Source organism: Struthio camelus, chromosome 4, assembly GCF_040807025.1.
Source record: "Struthio camelus isolate bStrCam1 chromosome 4, bStrCam1.hap1, whole genome shotgun sequence".
Lineage (NCBI taxonomy): Eukaryota > Metazoa > Chordata > Aves > Struthioniformes > Struthionidae > Struthio > Struthio camelus.
In genome coordinates, this window is record NC_090945.1 from 75243882 (window position 1) to 75264135 (window position 20254).

General features: G+C 39.2%; 1 protein-coding gene across 1 annotated transcript in view; it reads left to right on the plus strand.

The window, feature by feature from the left end:
* The window catches only part of SH3TC1 (SH3 domain and tetratricopeptide repeats 1), a 35240-nt gene extending 18965 nt beyond the window's left edge, over window positions 1-16275 (plus strand). The window contains exons 11-18 of the mRNA XM_009686204.2: window positions 1969-2010; window positions 3843-5531; window positions 6219-6399; window positions 8504-8654; window positions 10847-10969; window positions 11263-11413; window positions 12313-12509; window positions 12729-16275. Of these exons, the coding sequence (XP_009684499.2) occupies window positions 1969-2010; window positions 3843-5531; window positions 6219-6399; window positions 8504-8654; window positions 10847-10969; window positions 11263-11413; window positions 12313-12509; window positions 12729-12959 (2765 nt within the window). The 3' untranslated portion in view covers window positions 12960-16275. The remainder of the gene's footprint in view (window positions 1-1968; window positions 2011-3842; window positions 5532-6218; window positions 6400-8503; window positions 8655-10846; window positions 10970-11262; window positions 11414-12312; window positions 12510-12728) is intronic.
* Window positions 16276-20254: the final 3979 nt, after the last annotated feature.

A 20254-nucleotide genomic window follows, 5' to 3' on the forward strand; every position in this document is an offset into this window, starting at 1 on the left:
ACTTCACAAGATATGTATGCATTTCCCATATCCCAGTTACAATTGCGTTTTTTTCTCTATTTTAATGAGATTTCAGCGCTTATAGCTACTTTGAAATATGTTGGTATTTGTTTTGATCACAGATACGGCATCTAAAAATCCTTTAAATTATCTTTGTTACTTTCCTGCTCGTGCCAAATCTTTCCCTGCAGCACATTTACAAATCCTCTTTTGTCCTTTTTTAAGTGAATTGAACAGCCTGTCTATAAAGTGTTGCTCTTCAGCTGAGTGAATCTTCAAGTTTTCAAATGTTAGAGCTGTGTTACAAGAGACTGGCTGTTCAGCCAAATCCTCTGCTTTGCATTGTTCTTAGGAAAGGTTGCAACTAACTGTTGAATGCTAGTGCAAACATATACCTCTTCATGCTTGCTTTAACTTTCAAAGGGTATAGAAAAATAGCAATAGCTATTGGTATAAAGAAATAATGCACTTCTAGCTACATCCTCTCTGATACAGCCATTAGTCTCCAAGCGCTTGTATTTTACGTAAACTAATTTGGACTATTGGGGTTTTCTCTTTACAGGCTTTAGACTAAGGTAGTTTAAGATAAAACTCTTGCTGAACTAAACTTGCAGGAAATTTCTCATTCCACCATAAGCTGCTCCGTGGAGAGGTGTTTGTGGGGAAAACTGTTCTGTGGGGACGTGTGTGCTTGTCAAACATCTAACAAACCTTTATCTCCTTTAGTGCCTTACTAAGACAGGCCTGTAGGATCTGATTTGGAAGGAGCCAGTGCTGTTTGACTCAGGTGCATTGGATTGACTATGCAAATTACTCTGCAAACAGTAACTTGGGCATGTCAGACCTGAGCTGGAAAATGTAGCTCATGTCAATGTTGAGTGATTCCATATCCCATTTTCCTCTCTCAAACGATAAGCCTGGGAACGGAAACTTGAAACTATTTTAGATATTAAAACTGACTCATGGGCTTAATGAAGATACTGTTTTTGCCTGTAGCATATTTGCACCACATCTTCAGTTTTCCGTTCCTTCCATCTGTATCAGTCTAATACAAGGTATTACTGCTTATGAATGATATTCAGAGCATCAATTTACAACAACTATTATAAACATTTATGGCATTTGTTCAGTAAACTCTGGAGAGTTTAAACAAAGGAGATTCAGAGGTAAGGAGTCAGTGAGAGGTCTTTTGTAACAGCTAGTAAAATAGCTTCCTAAGAGCTTAAATGTACCTAGTTCTATGAGACTGTTTTTTAGATATTTCCTTCATGCCCTTGCATTGCATCTAGGGTATGGAAGACGATGAATATATTCATTATTCTAAAAATGCAGGATGACAGCTGAAATACCTTGAGAAATATCTTCTACTTAAAATAATTCTTACATGCTTTATAGATGTGCTATTTTAAACACTTAAATCTGGATTTGTAGTAGTACTTTCAATAGAAGTGAGAGCTTTTTAAAAGTATGTGCAGGGATTCTTCATCTGCATGTTGCTGGGATGGTCACAAAAGCTTGGCACATTTTAGGCATGTTATGCTAAATCGTATTTTTTCTGAGGACTGACCCTAAAACTCACTTTTGTACTATTAAGGGGTTTTTGATACCTCATTTTAGAGGGAAGATATTTGTATTTACACTGTCCATTTGTAAATTCTCAGTGTATACATTCTGTTGTAATTCATCAGTGATGAACAAGTAGACTTCAATTCTAAATGTTGTAAGCAGATGTCTCCCTATCATCCTGCGCACTGTTAGGTTCATGATAAGCAAGTGTGTGTCTGTAGAAGAGTAAGTTCCTAGTGTGTTAGCTCTGGGTCAGATTTAGAAAATTACTGTTCTTTTCTGAACTTCCATAACACATGGAATTCTTTTGACACAATAAACTAAAAAGAATCCTATTTTAGGATATCTAAAACTGGAAGAACTTGAATGTTATACTTAGCATGGCTCTTTTCTTTCTTGCAGATCAGCTAGAAGAACTAGACTGTCAGAATACTCGTGAATGTGGTAATATTTAATGTGCATACAAATCTTATGTAAAATTAATGTGATTTTTGATCTTCTTGGTATCTTTCCCAGCTTTTTGTCTCCATTTTTAATGTCTTTTCACATTCTAACTTCAGATACGTTTCTCAGACCTTGCCATTCAGTTGCAAACTATATCGTTTATTTTTACTGCCATGAGTTCCCTTCTTCCCCCCACCGCCCGTTGTTTAAAAAGGCAAAATATTGTATATGGGACACCTGGCAAATGCTGAGCTTGAATTCCAGCATATCTTCAGTTTCCTTTCAAAAAAAAAAAAAAAAAAGAAACCCATGAATAGAATTGCCCCAAGGAAATATTTTTGAGTATGAAGAATTGTTTCCCATTGCCATTTAGTTGCCCTCCTGTTACTGTCATTATTTCTGTTGTACTACTTTTTATGCTTATGGCTTTGTTGAACAGTTACAGAAATGGGGTTCTAAGGAAACTGAGCTCTCTAAATCTTCAATTTCAATAAATTCCTGTTGATATTCAGCTGTAAGCCTCATTGACTGTAGTCTCAACCTGCATCCCTAGTCCCTGGCTCCACTACCTGGGCTGAATGCGAGTGGGAAGACTAAAGAAATGATTGGATGTTTTTTTTCTGTAAGATATTCAGTGATGGAAATACTAAGAGACTTTAGAGAGAGAAGTTCACCAATGACCACAAACTTGGTAGTTCTGAGAATGTTAATTTGCACCAGCAGAGAACTGGGGTTGGAATTTGAAAGACGATTTCCTAGTGCTGGTGAGCTGGTGACACAGAAGTCATGATGGCAATGATGGCTTCTGTAGTCCTACCATTTCCCTCTGAAAGTACAGAAGGATGCCTTCTGCTTTCAGCAGTGGATGGTGATGCAGGATACAGGGCCAAATAGGTCTTACTCTGGCCGTTCTTGGGCTCTTATGAAATAATTCCAGCTCTTTTTTGTTGGTGATGGGGTTTTGTGTGGAAAAATTCCTTGTATGCTGCTAAGGGTAGCTGAACCTAGTGGACTGTGGGACACAGGAAACCTCCCTTCCTGGCCCATTAGATGTGGAGCTGCTGTTGTTCCCCACTTCCAAGCCCAGGCAGAAGTGAGCTTGAGCACAAAACCCCAGCAGGTGCATGTATGCATGCACCTGTGCATGCACACATCACACAGGTGTGACCTGCCGCACATAGCCAGTGTGTGGACACCAGTGCCTTTATGGGCACCCTCATAAACACAAATAGAGCCCACATGGGACTTTAACAGTAGGAATGTCCCAATCCTATTCCTTCTGTCTGGCTAACCTAGCCTAGTTTTCCAGCAGAACATAAGCATACCCTTACTTGCTTAACTTGCATGCTTACATTCATGGTTCCTTTGAAAGTTAAGGCCATCCAGTATCCATGCCCAGACCTTCGGCCACTTATTCTGCCTCCAGTTCAGATCCTGGTATCCTACTCACCAGCTAGTGTGAATTGTAAATCATTGGCAGATTTCTCTAGTATACAGACAGAACAGAGACTATGCACTCTCACAAAGTACGATGCAATAGAGTTTAAGATGGACTAGATTAGTGATGAGGTGCAGGGCTTGACCAGATAAGTGTACTGATCAGCAGCCTGTTTATGTGGGACAAGCCCCTGTTATCCTCACTCCTGTTTTCCCACATTTGTTCCTCCCCAATCTGCCTTGATCTCTCTTTCCCACCTTTGGTCTCTCTCCTAAACATACTTTTTTTTCTAATGGTATTTTCTATTGACAAATGCTTTTGTTAGTTTATCAGAGATATGTGCAAGAATACACGCATGAAATTTGTGATCTGTCACTTATTTTTTGAACTGCAGAAATTCCATGCCCGTGTTCTAACATGGTGTCCACTAGCAAGAATGGCAAGATCGAAGAATTCCTGGAGCGCTTCAAGGATTTGGAGGCTACACAGGCTGGAGGGCCAACTCCTGAAGGAAAGGATTCTGCTAGCTCTTTAAATAGCAAAGTCTTTCCTCAGCCTCAAAGACTTTGCTTCCACATACATCAAGATGATGTTCAAGCATCTGAAGTCTTTCAATCACTGCTCCTGTTCTTAAACAGAAAAGAGTATGACAGAAACTTCAAAAACCTCTACGATTTCTCTTATCCCTTTATGAATAACATGTTTTATGGTTATTCAGAGGAAGAAGAACTGGTTAGCTTTTTTAGATTAGCAAGGGAAGCAGCAAAGAAAGCAAGTATGTCCTGGGCTCTAGCAAGGCTATGCTTTCTATTAGGTAGGCTGAGTGTTAAAAAGCTTAAGTTTTCCCAAGCTCGGGTTTATTTTGAGGAAGCTTTGGGAGCCATAACCGGAGGGTTTAGTGATCTGTATCTCATAATTGCTCTTTATACAAACCTAACAGTCATCTACCTGACACAAAAGAACAAAGAAAAATGTGCGCACATTTTTGACAAGGCCACATCCCTTCTCATGGGAATCCCCAACTACATTTGCAGTGCTGACCTGGAGTCAGATATTCTAAAGCATGCTCTAAAGAGGGCAATACTGAGCCAGAGCAAGCATGCAGAGGCAAGGGCATGCTTTCTACTGGCAAAACATTATACTGAACGCAAACAGTATGAAGAGGTGCTACCATTCTTAGAAAGGCTGCAGCTATTGCTTAATGACTTGAGTTTACAAAACAACTTGACAAAAAACTGCTATTTCGAGCTAGCAGAGTCCTACAATGAGAAGTGCTTACCACACATTGTGTTAAGTTGCATAAAGGTTGCCTCTTCCCAGAGCTCAAGTACCTTAATGGATTCCTTGAAGAGACTTGATTTAGTCATCAAAAATGCTCCCAAGCTCTACAGCCTTAGAAAACTCAGGCAAACACTCCCATCCCAAATTGCACCTTACCTCACACAAGCGCTTTCCTCTGTGTTTACTACTGAACAGCAAGGACTACGCAGCTTGCTCTATCTTAGCTTAGCAGAACTGTACAGCCACCACAAATGGTATGGAGAAGCCATTGTTTACATGATGAAAGCACTGGACTCTGATATTTCTGCTAAGCCAGAGGAAACTATTAACCATTTGGTTTCACTTGCTTGGTTATACGTTCTTCACAGGCAATATAGTGTGGCGTTAGCTATTTTAAATGTTGTTGTAGATTCTTCATGGAGTAATCCTCAGCAGCTAGGTGTTGTTTATAATATGCTTGCCATTGCTTTAAAAAGAACAAACAATACAAGAGAAGCTGTGGAGAACTGCTACAAAGCACTGCGTCTTTCAGAAGAGACTGATAGGACTCATAACCAAGCTATAGCCCTGGCTAATTTCGGGGCGCTTTGCCTGCATGCAGCAGCCAGTAAACTGGCAGAACACTATTTTATCAAGGCAGTGAAGCTGTTCTCCAAACTTCCAAGTCCGGATTGTGGCCAAGATTTTATTCAAGTCCTCCTTCAGCTGGGATGTTACTATGTTAGTGGAACTCAGAGAGAAAAAGGAAGGTTTTATTATGAATGGGCATTTTTAGTTGCAATGGAGACAAGTCACCTGGAAAGTAAGTGCATATTTTCTCTCTCTAAGTTATAAAGTGTACCCTGTTTGGGAATGTTTGTGGTATGCGTATATTATCATTGTTACTTAAACAATATTTTGTGTTCATGTATGTGACAGCTACTAAAGGGATTGAAATCTTTGCTCTATCCCACAATAACGGAGAAATAAATATTTTTTGGTCTTCCGGTGCTTTTTAGGTTTGTATAAAGTGATGGAGTAAATGGAGCGTTGGGGAAAATTAAAATGTAGCTTAATGATTTGTAAAAAGCATAGAGATTTGTACATTCAATATTGCTTATAATAGTTACGATACTACTGCTAGTACAAAAGCACCAGCCACACGTTTAAATGCATGAAAACAAAGGTAATCCAGATTACTCTTGGTAAAATGGTTGTATTTAGAAGAACCTTTTTTTTTTTTTTTTTTTCCCTAGCATGATTCAGGCAGTTTATACAGGTAGAGTGACTTTTTAACCACATTTTATTTTGGACCTTTGGAGTAGCCTTTGTTAATTTTTTTCATATTGAAAAAACTGGTAGTGGATCTGCTTATCATTATTTTTAGATCTGATTGTATATCATGATTGAGTGTTCTGAATTTGTGAAACAGTAGAATGAATTATTTTAAAACTATTTTAACTTTTCTTTTTAAGAGATTCATGTTAGTATTTCAAATCTGTTTTCCTAGGTCAGCTTCAAGCTATTAAGCTGCTGTGTCAATTCTACAGTACAGTTATTCCCAATGAGGCTCAGTGTGTCATCTACAATGAATATCAGCTATCTTTAGCTAGAAAGATGTCCAACAAAGATTTGGAGGGACAAATTTTGGAAACCATTAGTCAGCTCTATCTGTCTCTAGGAACAGAAAGGTGAGATATGCTCAAAGACTTTGATTTTATTTTGATCATAATGTTTCTGTCATGCTAGAGCATCTCTAGGAATTTTTGCAGCTGTTGAATATAACTCAATTTTTCACACTCTGCTGATACGCTTTATTGGAGTTGGAGATTTTTTATTTAATTTTTGCTGGTGGATGACTTGTGATGGTAGCTTTCATGTGACAATTTTTCCATCAGAAAGTAAATGGAGTATTCCAATAGATCAGGCGTCAAACTGTCCATGCGCTTCATTTTGAGGATGTTCTTTGTCAGAATGTCCATAAATGCAAAACCTAGGTGTAAAACTGCATAGTGTCAGTCTCTGGCAATTTTTATTCTGCTTTTATTTTCAGAATGCCCATTTTTTGCTTCTGTTTAAGGAAAAAAGACTGCACAAATCAATTTATAGTCATTTAACAGGTGCTGGGAAAACTGAAGGTTTTTCTAAACAATTTTTTCAAAGATTCCTTTTTTTAAGCTTTTTTTATTTTTGTTTGCTTTGTCTGAATCTTTTTCATTATATCTTTAGGGAGTCTGTCTACTTGAGATTCTCAAGTAAGCCTCAAGAAAGAAAGAAAAATTAACCTTGGTTTTGGAGAGAGTGTAGAGCTTTAAGTGGCTAAAGTCCATGTGTCTGATTTCTAATCTGTCATCTAATTTATTCCACTTTGCTAGCTGCTGTTTGATAGAGTTGGTGAAAACTCTTTGGATGGGCTGAAGAAAAAGGAGTCAAGATTTCAAACTAGTTGGAATTTATAGAAGGATTTAACTAGCTGGATGATCTGATTCTTTGTGCGCATGTAATCCTTGGAATTTACCAAATGTTGGCTGTGTAACTTCAGCAGACTGAGTAATGTGACTCCATATTATAGTAGACTGTAATATCACAGTATTCCGAGTTAGCGGCCCTGACTAACAAGGGTATCTGTGTGCCTGTAGTAATGAAACCATTGTATGCTCTGTGTCACCTTATTTGCTCTGTGTCACCAGGGGTTGCAGCCTGGCCTGTCTCAGCTAACGTGCTGGGCTACGGGTTGGCATGTACTTGCCTGCTGCAAAAGCAAAAACTCTGAAGGAAGATGAAAGTGGTATTCATTAAGTGGGCTGAGCTGGACTATTTTACCTGCTTTGCTGTATCCTCATATTGCGACAGTAGCTTACTACTAAAGAAGAAAAGACTGTGAAATACCCAGTGGATCTTTATTTCCTGTTATGAAAATAAAAAGTGACAGGTCTTTTCAGTTTCTGTAAGAATCAAAGTGGTAAAACCATTTTTCCCCCTTAGGGATGAGATCTTGCCAAGACACAACAGAAATCCTGATAAAGTGAAATACCAGGGTGCATGTTACATTTTGATATGTTTGGCATCTTTCTGGAGGTCTGAATAGGTTGTTCTGAAGATACGCTATTTAAGGATTCACTGTAACTGTGCAGTTCTTCATGTGATGGGACTCTATGACGTGACAGATTGAGAAGGATTTAATAAAGAAGTCAGGAGCTTCTATGTCTAGTATAAAGCATCATAAGCTCAACCAATCTGACAGGCTTTTCCTATGAGAAGTATGGCCATTCTTCTGAGAGCACAGCGCCCTAACACTTCCTCAGTGGCAACTGTGCTGCCTAATCTGATAATTTAGGTTCTTCTAGAACTGGTGTTTTTTGCTCCCAAGATTTTATACAAGTGTTGACTAGTCTGAATTCGACTCAAGTCAGAGGCCTAGGTGATATTTAGAAACAATTTATTTACAGATACAGTTCCTTTCTATGAAACGTGTAGGAAAATGCCATAAATGATAAGAGCTAAAGATGAAACATTTTTCCATCTGTCCTTAGCCTGAGGTAGGGGAAGGACACATCTAAAATGATCTATTCTAAAATGTATCATGATAATCTAACAGAAAACATATTGAACAAAAGAAGAGGAAAAAGACTGAGTTTTTAGTTTCTAATGGAATATATCTGAGAAGTTATAATTCTTCAATGAATAGAAGAAACTGAGATTGTCATTTATGTTAACATAAAGCTTTTTCTCTCATTATAAACATTCCCAATTCTGAAGGGTCACTTTGTGATTAGCAGTTTTTCCCTGTTTCAGGGCTTACAGATCAGCTCTGGAATATACCAAAAGAAGCCTTGGAATATTTATAGATCTTCAGAAAAAAGAGAAAGAGGCATATGCTTGGCTACGGGCAGGAAAGATCTATTACATTCTTAGACAAAATGAACTTGTGGATCTTTATATTCAGGTATGTTGTCCACACTTAAAGTCATGGTGCAGGTGGCACAGTGAAAGAATAAGTAATGTAATGATCCCAGAGATTTTGCCATTTGATGTCCTGAACATACAGTGATGTCATTTATGCGACAGTTAACAGCTGACAGTCTAAGCATTTTCCTGCTATGCTGCATTTTTAATGATGTTACTTGACTCTGAAAGGATAATTTGGAGGAGTGACCTTACTGAGTGCCTGCTCTGTCAATTCTAAGCATCCTATTCCTTCATCTTATTGCATCACTATTAGCTCTACAGTACTACAGAAATCAGATCATGTACGCATACTACGTGCTAGTGGATAATGGATAATGATCATCTTAGCATGCTGGCTTGTGGGCCAGATCCTCGGGAAACAGAGAATGACTGTTTTTAAGAACGCTTTTAAGAAGTGTTTCCCAAGCATCTACAGCTTTTCTTCTGTGGCTGGGCACAGCATGGCATGGAGCCTGTTGGAGGGTGCTGCTGCCTTTGCAACAGTGAGACTGGAGGCACGGCTCTGACCCCCACACAACCAGCCAGGATCTGCTGCTGCCACTGCTCTGTTAACAGGCTGAAAGGTGACCTGAAACTCTTGAGTCTTCCCTGGAGCTGAACTGCTGCCCAGTTCTGATTGTCTCAATTGTCTATATGGTTGTTTGGCCAATTATTTAAGTGTTTGGGAATTAGTTTCTTGGTTTTGTAAAGGGGATAAAAAAGATACTACTTTCCTGTGGTAAGGTGTTTGGGAGTAGTGCAGTCTTGTATTATAGGATGTATACCGAACAAGACATAGTAAGATCTGAGACTTGGTGTATGAGTGATACCAAAATATGATTTCTAAATAAAATTATCCAACTTCCATTGTTAAGATATTTGAAAAACTCATATAAAGAACCATGAAAACCTAGGGAATAAGTTCATGCTTAAAATGTATTGAGAGACGTTGTGGGGCTACTTTTAATGAATATTTCTCCGAATTAAGTTAGATCTTTGAATACACGTCAGGAAGACTGATCAAATGCCTTTATGGGAAGGGACTGTACCATAACCTGCTATTTCTTTTTCCTCTTCTACTAAAGACTCTAGCTGATAGCCAAGGCAGTGATCCCACTGGTGTTGCACGTGCCAAATCAGCCTCAGGGATGATTTTATATCTGCTATGTTTTCAAGAGGAGAAGCAGGCCAGGGATGTGCGTGCGTTCCACACTGCGTGTATGTGGATGTTGGTATTTAGAGCATAGAGTCAGTGCCTCTGCATGAGAAAAGTCTTAAAATAGAAATCTGCCCACTAACAGGTTGACTACTCTGCCAGTAATTTGTGCAAATCATCGCAATTTGACTTGTGTGTAAAGCACAACTTCTGAAAACACGACACAGCAGAATCCGTAGGTGACTGATGTCTGAAAAGGATCAAAGCCTTTGAGCCTAAGTAGACAGTGAGACTTGTATTAATTGAATGCGATTTGAAAACTAGAGATGACAAAACCAAAGCAAAATTCATCTATTGAATTAAACATTCTGAGACAGCAGGGATATCTTGCCTCATGTGCAAGTCTGCTTTCCCATTACTACTTATTCTCTCAATAACTGACCATCCTGCTATCATTCATTTACTTTGGAGGATGCATGCTTCCTTTCATGAAGACTTTTCTGCTAACATAGCATTAAAATATTTCAGAAAAGCAATACAGAGGAGCCAGAGATACATTCACTGGCAGAATTCAGTTCACTGGCAGAATTCAGTTCACTGGCAGAATTCAGTTCACTGGCAGAATTCAGTTCACAGGCTTTTAAATCTGCACTGTTGGGTATATCAAAGGTGTAGATATCACTCTTTTTTTTTTCTCATTCAAATTTAATGTTGCAGCTATCAAATACTCCATTGTTTTTGAAGAGTGCTATGTGCTGACAAAGGTGGTGGGAGACTATTGCCTGAAACTGGGATATCGTAACTCTGTATGTGCCCTGGTTTTTATGCTCCTCCTTAATTATCTGCCACTGGCTGCTCAAAAAGAGGCTACCGATTAAGACAGCTGTGGTTTAATCAAATATAGCCTCTTCTGTGTTATAATGAGAAGAGAGGGTTTAATAAGATTTCTTTTTTTTTTCCAAATTGCCAGTGTTTATGATTCTTTACCCAGAAGTAACCAAGGTTTTCTTTCCCTTGCCCTGTTTTCTTTTCAGGTTGCTCAGGATGCTGCCCTTTACACAGGAGATCCAAATTTAGGAATGGAATTGTTTGAAGCTGCTGGAGACATATTTTTCAATGGTACTTGGGAAAAGGAGAAAGCTGTGACTTTCTATAGGGTTTGTGTTCTGTTTTTCTATTGCATTGATTGGTGGGCCCATTTTACTAGCTCTTCTACAGTGTTGAACCAAAAGATGATCCTCTTGCAAACAATTTATAACCTATTGTAGCTGAGTAATTTGTGTCACAGTGTTAACAGATCGGGCCTGTTTCAACCCATCGCCTGGCTGAAAGATCTGTTATATGCAAAGAGAAAAATAGAGCCAGAAGTTGCTTTACATCATAAAAATGGAAGTCTGCCAGTGCACATCTTGGGATTCAGAGGTGTCCAAGCTTTCCTTGTACATTTCAGGACAGGGCTCTTCCACTTGCTGTTGAGACGGGTAACAAAAATGCTGAACTCCGATTATGCAACAAGCTGGCGGAATTGCTGGTGAATCTGAAGGCTTATGAGGAAGGTCTGGAGTATGCAAGACTATCCCTTATACTCAGTGTGAATTTAGGTAAGACCAGTTTCAATTACAGCTGGATATGACTGGTATCTCCATACAAGGCAGAATTCAAAAAGGAAAATATTTTCTTCCTTTGAATTCAGTCAGATTTCTTGCCAGGTTTTTATATCAATATCATCATCCTTACTTTTTTTGCCTCTGTTCAAAAATGAACAGCTTTATTGCTGCCTATTCTAACTCTAAGCTCATATGGAAAACCAAAGCTTTGGAGACCCAGGTTTAGTTCTCTGCTCTATCAAGTCTAAACAGAATGCATTAATCAGTCTGCTTTCTACAGCTAAGCTGTAGTATTGATGAATAATATTTTTCCAAGAGGCTTTTGAGGCTAATGTGCTGCTTTTAGATTTGTTCATAGGCTTACTGGTGAATAGAGCTATAAAAAGTAGGTAAAAATAGTAGGGCTAGTTTCCAAAGTCACTGTTTTCTTGAGTTGTTGAGAGCTACAAACTGGTTAAGAACTCTCTCCCCCCTCCACCCATGTGTAGACAGGTCATTCTGATCAGTCTGATTTGTCGTATGATTTTTTTTTTTGATAGAAAGTTTGTATTGGAACAAGTCTTAAATCCCATTATCTACTATACTTTCAAAGTAATCTATTCATATTCCTTGTATGTGCAGGGCATATATAGCTGTATATGGGAGGTATGAAAGCAATTATCGCAGAGACAATCAAATGCTACAGTTGAGAAATTCAGCAGTTCCATATAATTTTCTTGAGAAATAAAAGGCAGTAGATTTTGGCCATGTATCTCTTGGTAAAATTTAGATTTAATCACTAAATGATCAAAAAAACCCATATAGAAATAAAAAAATTGCCAATGCTGGTTTCAGAAAATCTGACTTCTTACTGTCTCTTTGCCTTTATCCTGATTTATGCATTCTCTCATTAGGAAATCAGCTAAATGAACGAGTAGCTTACCATCGACTGGGTGCCATCCATCAACACCTGGGTCACTGTGAACTTGCAGAACACTTCTACTTGAAAGCCTTGTCCCTCTGTTCCTCTCCTTTGCAATTTGAGGAGGAAACACTGTATTATGTGAAGGTGTACTTGATCTTAGGAGACATCATATTCTATGACCTAAAGGTAAGAAATACTAAAAGAACTACTGGGGAAAATCATTTTATTGAAATGTTTCATAACATTAAGTTTTAACCTAGTTTTGTTTTTATGCATTTAGAATGTAATAAAAACTTGGGTTCAGAATCTGTATCCTTCTGGTTGGATATGTAATAAACTGATCTTGGATGTCCTCTTACAGCAGTTGTGCTATGGAGGGTACTATCTTTGTGTCACTTATTTCAGGACCCTTTTGATGCCGCGGGCTATTACCATTTGGCACTGGCTGCTGCCATGGACTTAGGCAATAAAAAAGCGCAACTGAAGATTTACACAAGACTTGCAGTAATCTACCATAATTTCCTTGTGGATCGGGAAATGTCTCTCTTCTTCTATCAGAAGGCAAGGACCTTTGCAACTGAGCTGAATGTGAGGAGAATAAACCTAGCTCCTGATCGATGTTATATGAGTTCGTGAGCATCACTTTTTAATGTTTTAAATGTCTCTTTGCTAACTGTTTCTGCATAGCTGGATATTGGGAAATGATCAATGCATATCTGCAGTGAAATATATTTAATAGAGCATTGCAGAGAAATAACGCTCCATGGAAAGCTGTGGCTTTCTTTGCATGACCTATCTCTATTGTATTTACTCAGTGCTGTAGAAATATTTGCACAAGCATGTTAGGGTATTTGGTAACAGGTTTGATCCACTTCCCCAGGCATCACCCCTCATTTCCCCTCAAACTCACCTACTGCAGAACTCTTGAGCTCTAATTAAGTGTTACCTTTGTATTCATGAAAATGCTTATCATGTGCATGTTGTGACAACTAATTCTTTTCAGAAATGAGAACTCTAAAATGTAAATTGTAGTCTTGTGGATTGCAGTGATAATGTGAAGGCACTTTTCCTCTTTTCAAAGACAATTTTGTTAATTGACAATTTTCATAACTGTCAGTATTGTTTGCAATGACTCATTATAATACCTACTTCAGCCTTACTTATAATTATATAATGTCCAGAAAAATGTATTTATTCACTTCAATCACAAAAATTCTGTGTTGTTACTTTTGATAGCTCTAAATCTCTGTGCCTTAAAGATTTTTCATAGCAAAGCCATGGTAGAAATGATATAGTAGACCATGCTGTATATTTTGAGAAGGCATGTGTATGATGGAAAAAAGCCTGATAAATTTGCAATTAAACATTCAGACAAATTTTGAAGTAATGCCTTAGCATTCTCTGTAACAACTTCATAAAGCGTTTATTGTATTTTTAAAGGCCTTTACATGGGATGGAAGTATGGAAGTGGGTTTTTTCGTCTGGAAGATGCACGCAAAGGCTCAAGAACAATCAAAGAGTTGTTGGCTATATATTCTGTTTGCTTATATTATCTAAACTGGGGAAAGAGGTGCAAACTTTTTCTTTTTTTTTCTGGTCCACATATTCTCATTGCTTTTACTGTCTGCCTAAGAATCTTTCTCTTCCTAAAATCTTCTTTTCATCTATGTATTTGGGCCTCTGACTTTTGTGTCTTTCTGTCCTTGTGACTTCTTTATTTTTTTGGGTCCTTCCACTGAAGGAACAGAGTACTTATATGTAACCTGGATGATAAACTGCTACTTCAGATACTCTCCAGAGAGGTGAGAGTATGAATTCGTGCTTTTAGGCTTAGAAGGGCACAGCTAGGCCTGCATCTTCTTCCTTAGTGACTGCTGTAACCATTATTCTATAGAACAGACAGCTGCCACTGTTGTGATAATAATTGTGTGACCTATTAAGTACCTTCGAGAGATTTGACTTCTGGGTAGACAGACGACCTCTCTGCAATGCTGCCTTTGGCTCAGGGCACCTGAAAGTGGAGTTGGGACTTCAGTCCTATACCTTTAGGCTTAATACTTCCTATTTACTATTTTTAGAAGGCTCCTCGCATGTTTTTTTGGTTTTCTCTTCAGACACTGTATAGCATATTTAGGTGTTTGTATCCTCATTTCATTCTGAGGCTTTATCTGATTAGATGGCTAAAGAGTAAATAATGATAGTCCCTTGCTTGTAAATGTTTCACTCATTAAATTTATCTCAGCTCTTTGCTTAACAACTAAAAAAAGCTTTTTGATGGATAGGGAATCAGATCTCTAATGTTCCGATTGCAGAAATACATCTACTGCTCAGAGCAAATCCTTGCGCAATTTTTTCAGTCACAATCGGATTTGAACTAAGCATTAAAGTTGAAATTTTTACTGTTCAGGTATCTTGGGAACTTACCTGGAAGACTCAAGATTCAGACTGGTGTCCTATTGTCCCACTCATTATGGGATCCCACTAACCATGGAAAGTTGTCCCATGTCCTTTTCTTTGTCTTCATCTGAAAGTTTAACAGAAGTCTTAAATGATCTCTTCAGAGCTGGGAAAATGTTGGATGCTGCTCTGTTTATTAATTTTTTTCAGTGTTTGGCAGACTGTTTTTCATTTCAGTTGGCTTTAAGAATAGATAAACTTACCTCCCTCTGGTCTGATTGCCATAATCACATGTAGTCTCTTTGTATTTCAGGAAGGGAAGCTGCGCTTCCTATCTGAAATTCAATTCTACTGATAAGAACTATTTTCTTTCTTGCATTGCTGCTTCATCTGCTTGCCCTGATTCCTCAGAAATCTTGCTTTCATAGCAATCCAGCCATTCATATTAATTCACCATTTAATGTTAAATTGTGCTTGTGCAGCATACAGCACACTGAATTTCTTGTGCACTTCCTTCAAGCCTGTTGAGCAGCATAAAAAATTTAGCTGACTTTTGAAAAGGCAGTACCTGAATTCTCTCTGCTTGCTCTGATGACAAAGCTCTGTTTCTGCTTTCAGAAAGTGGTTAAAGTGAGTCACAGGTATGGAATTTCCAAGCACTACATTTCTGTTAAATGTGAGATGGCATTTAGGTTTCAAAAACTGCTTCAAAATCCCTTGGACTTTTAACAATCTCTTTTTCTTCAGGACTAACAACATAATTTTATGATTCTGTGATCATGTGTCCAATGCACTTGTGTAGCAAAGCTGAAGTTTACAAATTCTGTGAGGGACTGAATCTGGCCTGAAGGATTTTAGTACTTTAACAAGATGTCTGCTTTGCTGGTCAAAGGATCTGTCCTGTGGAGTTCAAATGCGTCTAAAATGAGCCATATAGCTCGTCTGTCACAACCATGCTCTTAGAGGCTTTACTGTCAAGTTCTGTTGCATTTGATCAGGAATAGCAGGCTGCATCTTACCTGTCAGATGGCCATACTCCCTTCAGCATCACAGGATGGTCAACTCAAAAGGTCTAAAATGTAAAATTTTACACGTGGGTGAGATGAATCTTACCTGGGCTACGCCCTGGTGCAAGTCTATATAGAGTGTCTCAAATTATCAGACTTCCATCCATATACTCCCTGCAAGTTTTTCCCATAGCTGTTAGGTGAAGAATTTTAACTAGGTAATTGGCAAAACATTTTTCTAGTTTAATGAAGCAAAAAGTCAAAACAGCATGGAGTCTGGACGTCTCCTAGCTAGAGAACAAAAAGCATATAACTGCAGGCCTTGTATGTTGGAAAAGACAGTGACAAGTAGGATGTTTGCATGATAAATGGAAAAAAAACCCACAGGAACCAGCTGTAGATTCAGAGGTCTTAAATACAGAACTAATTATATAGCTAGTTAGCAGCAAAAGTTTGAGACTGTTAATGAGTCAAAAAAGGCCTGCTGAGCTGTTAGGGGCCCTGCAGCTGTTGACATGCTGTAGGTATTGCTGCTTGATGGTTTTTTTAAAAAAAATAAAAAAAAAAATCCTTTGTACCAAATTTCTGCTTCCAGGAAGGCCATCAACTGGTGCAGGTGAGCAGCCATGTACGTACAGCCCCATCAGATGTGTATCCAGACGCTTGTGGCGTTTTCTCATCCATGAATGACATAAGTTGTCAAATGTCACCCCTTCATTTTTAAAATAGGATTAGAGAGAAGGAGATGGCAGTGTTGCTGTCATTGTATGTAATATTTAATTACTTGAAAAGGGTAATCTCCTCCACCCCAATGCTTTTCTCAGTCTGTAGAAGCTTGTATCTCTGGAGAGGAAAATACAGAGTATCCTAACCAGTAATCAAGGGGCCTGTCCTCCTCTCTGTCTCCCCCTGCTTAGGTAGAAAGGCATGCCATATTTTACGTGCTATCTGGATGTGTGTGAAAGGCAGCATGACCCTTTTCCCTCATGGTTAAGGAATTTACCTTAGGGAGTAAAGGCATGCTGGGCACCAGCCCCTGCCTTTTGAATGACTTGCATTAAACACCTTTGCATAAGATATGGTCTCTGGCATGGAAAGCGGCACATAGAATTCTGGTTATTTGATGTCCGTTCATCTTTTTCTTAGACTAAGAGCTCTGTCTTCTCATGTCCCCATTTTTGCAACTTCTGCCTCCTCGGAACTGGCTTCATGCTGCTTTTAGAGGGAGGTATAGAGGGCCTAATCCATTCATTCTTAACTTTATTTTTTCCAGGGCCACTGCTAATTTTAAGCCTTTAGCCACACGGTGGCACTCCCTAGCTTTAAATAAGAGGCCTCCAGTCCAGAAGGTCAAGGAATCCAAAAACCTGAAAATGTAACACACTGTTCCTCGCTTACTCTTCTTTTCCAACCAAAAATCTAACATTTCTTAAAGACCAACCACCCCCAACCCACATACATAACAACAAAAAAATCTTCAAAAATGATGGCATAGGTCCTTGCTCTTGTTAAATCCCCTTCCATCAGGACAAAAGAAACAAGATCTTCCCCCAAAGAAGCATTTTTATCTTCTTCCACAAAGAAAATTTGCTGCCAGAAAGCAATGGGGCACTTAGAGGGAGTGAGACGAGTTGAAGAGAGTCATTTTAAGCTACTTTATAAGAACTTCAGGCATTTCAATTGATTTGTCCACAAAAAACCCAGGAGAAGTTGGCTGCTCTGAGATAGTGCACAATTTTATTTGGCAATCAGAAAACTGAAATATAACCATGAAATCCTATGATAGAGGAAAAACATAGAAAACGATGTGAGAAGCTACACACTGAAAAACATTCGTGTTAGTTTAAAATGGTCAACTTTTGACAGCTAAATAAATGCTGTCCTGTATGAGCCTGGTGTTACAGTATTCTGGGCAGTGATCCAATATATTCAAATTACTTAACATACAGAGCTCAAGCAAACCACTTTTGCTGAAAAGATCTCAAAGATTTTTAGCAACGTTGGCAGCAGTCTTCTTGCTTGTGTGAATTGTTTGCAGGGTTTTATTGTCTCTTGAGGTGCTAAGGAGAAGTTTCTCTAAATATTTCGCTCCTAAAGCTTTCTTGCTTTCATTTTCCTATTTCAGATAACAAAGGGAGGAAAGATAATGTTTAATTTCCCAGAAGATTTATCTCTATCTGGCAACTGTGATCACCGAGTGGGCAGGTTTAGTTTCCCTTTGCAGTGCATTGACATACCGGGGTGATTGTAACTTTGCATGAAAAAGAAAACTATACAAGATTACCCTGACTTGAATTATCATAAAACTTACATGTCACTTATACACTGAATTATTTTAGGGAATTATTTCCTGGGCAACTCTTGAAAATTTTCAGCAGGTGTTTTTCCTGATGTGGCAGAAATACAAAATCTGCTTTAAGTGTCCTTCTTTTGCCAAGTCAACAGAAGGGAATTTCACTATTTGCATGGAAAAATGTTTCATTTTATAGAAGCTGGAGTATGATAAATGGAGTGTTTTTGCTTCTTTAAAAATAACAAGGCTTCTTTCTGTACATTTTCTGAAATATGTCTAACATCACTGGCTATTAGACATCAGAACACTACATTATATGAGTAGAACTATATTTGGGAGAGACAGACTTTCCAGGAGCAAATCCATTCTCAAGGTAAGGAAAGAATTTGCCCAAGAATTATGGACCATGATCCACCTGCTCTTTTATATTTCAAGTACAGATATACTTCTGCGTGCCTACCTTTTATAATATGTCATAGCTATGTGTGTGAGACAGAACACACACTGAAGAAGGAAATTCTAACCTATTTTTAAAAAACCTAGAAGCAGTAGCATATGTTATTAGGACATATGAAGGAACACCTAAGCAATGCAAAGCTTGAAGGAAAACATTGTCTCCTTTTCCTGGAGGTGGTGTTCTAAATTTTAGCCTTTGGTCACAAATAAACTCTGGGGTGGGTGGAAGAGAAGCATATTTTAATGCGAATTAGGGACTGAACTCCCAAATTAATGTCTATATTCTATAATTTATCATATCCATATAATAACTCAAAAAAAAATTCAAATGCAGGTGGGTAGATGAAGAAGAGCAGTGGATGTTGCCTAACAATTTCAGCAAGGCTTTTGACACTGTCTCTATAGCATCCTCATAGGCAAGCTCAGGAAGTGCAGGCTGGATAAGTAGACAGTGAGGTGGACTGAGAACTGGCTGAATGGCAGGGCTCAGAGGGTTGTAGTCAGTGGAGCAGTCTAGTTGGAGGCCTGCAACTAGCGGTGTCCCCCAGGGGTCTATATTGGGTCCAGTCCTGTTCAACATATTCATCAGTGACTTGGGTGAAGGGACAGAGTGCACCCTCAGCAAGTTTGCTGATGATACTAAACTGGGGGGAGAGGCTAACACACCAGAAGGCTGTGCTGCCGTTCAGAGGGACCTCGACAGGCTGGAGAGCTGGGCGGAGAGGAACCTCCTGAAGGTCCACAAAGGCAAGTGCAAGGTCCTGCCCCTGGGGAGGAATAACCCCCATGCAGCAGGACAGGCTGGGGGCTGACCTGCTGGAAAGCAGCTCTGCCGAGAAGGACCTGGGAGTGCTGGTGGACAACAAGTTGAGCATGAGGCAGCAGTGTGCCCTTGTGGCCAAGAAGGCCAATGGGATCCTGGGCTGCATTAGGCAGAGTGTGGCCAGCAGGTGGAGGGAGGTGATCCTGCCCCTCTACTCAGCCCTGGTGAGGCCTCAGCTGGAGTACTGTGCCCAGTGCTGGGCTCCCCAGTACAAGAGAGACATGGAGCTGCTGAAGCGAGTCCTGCGGAGGGCTACAAAGATGATGAAGGGACTGGAGCCTTTCCTCTTACGAGGAAAGGCTGAGGGAGCTGGGCCTGTTCAGCCTGGAGAAGAGAAGACTGAGAGGGGATCTGATCAATGTGTGCAAGTATCTGAAGGGAGGGTGTCAAGAGGATGGGGCCAGACTCTTCTCCGTGGTGCCCAGCGACAGGACAAGAGGCAACGGGCACAAACTGAACCACTGGCACATGTTCCATCTCAGAGAGATTGTGGAATCTCCTTCCCTGGAGATATTCAGAAGCCATCTGGACATAATCCTGGCCAGCATGCTCTAGGTGACTCTGAGCAGGGGTGTTGGACTAGATGATCTCCAGAGGTCCCTTCCGACCTCAACCATTCTGTGATTCTGTGAATTGAACTACTAAACATCCCTATAAAAGTTGGTTCTCAAATTTCTTCTTCAGGTTGTGTTCAAGCTGATGTTACTATTAACTGCACAGAAGTATCTAGAGGGAACTGGGATAGTAAAATCAATATATCCTCTCTATCTACTGTACCCTAGTAACTACGACTTCTTGCATTTGTAATTCTTTGCATCATTCTGTACTTAATTTTATGGCAGATTAAAAGTGATATATATCACAGCTCTCTTTAAATCCTGAAGCTTTATCTCATATATGGTATAAATAAATCCTTAAAATTAATACACTCTTTTACTGATTAATTTAAGTCAAG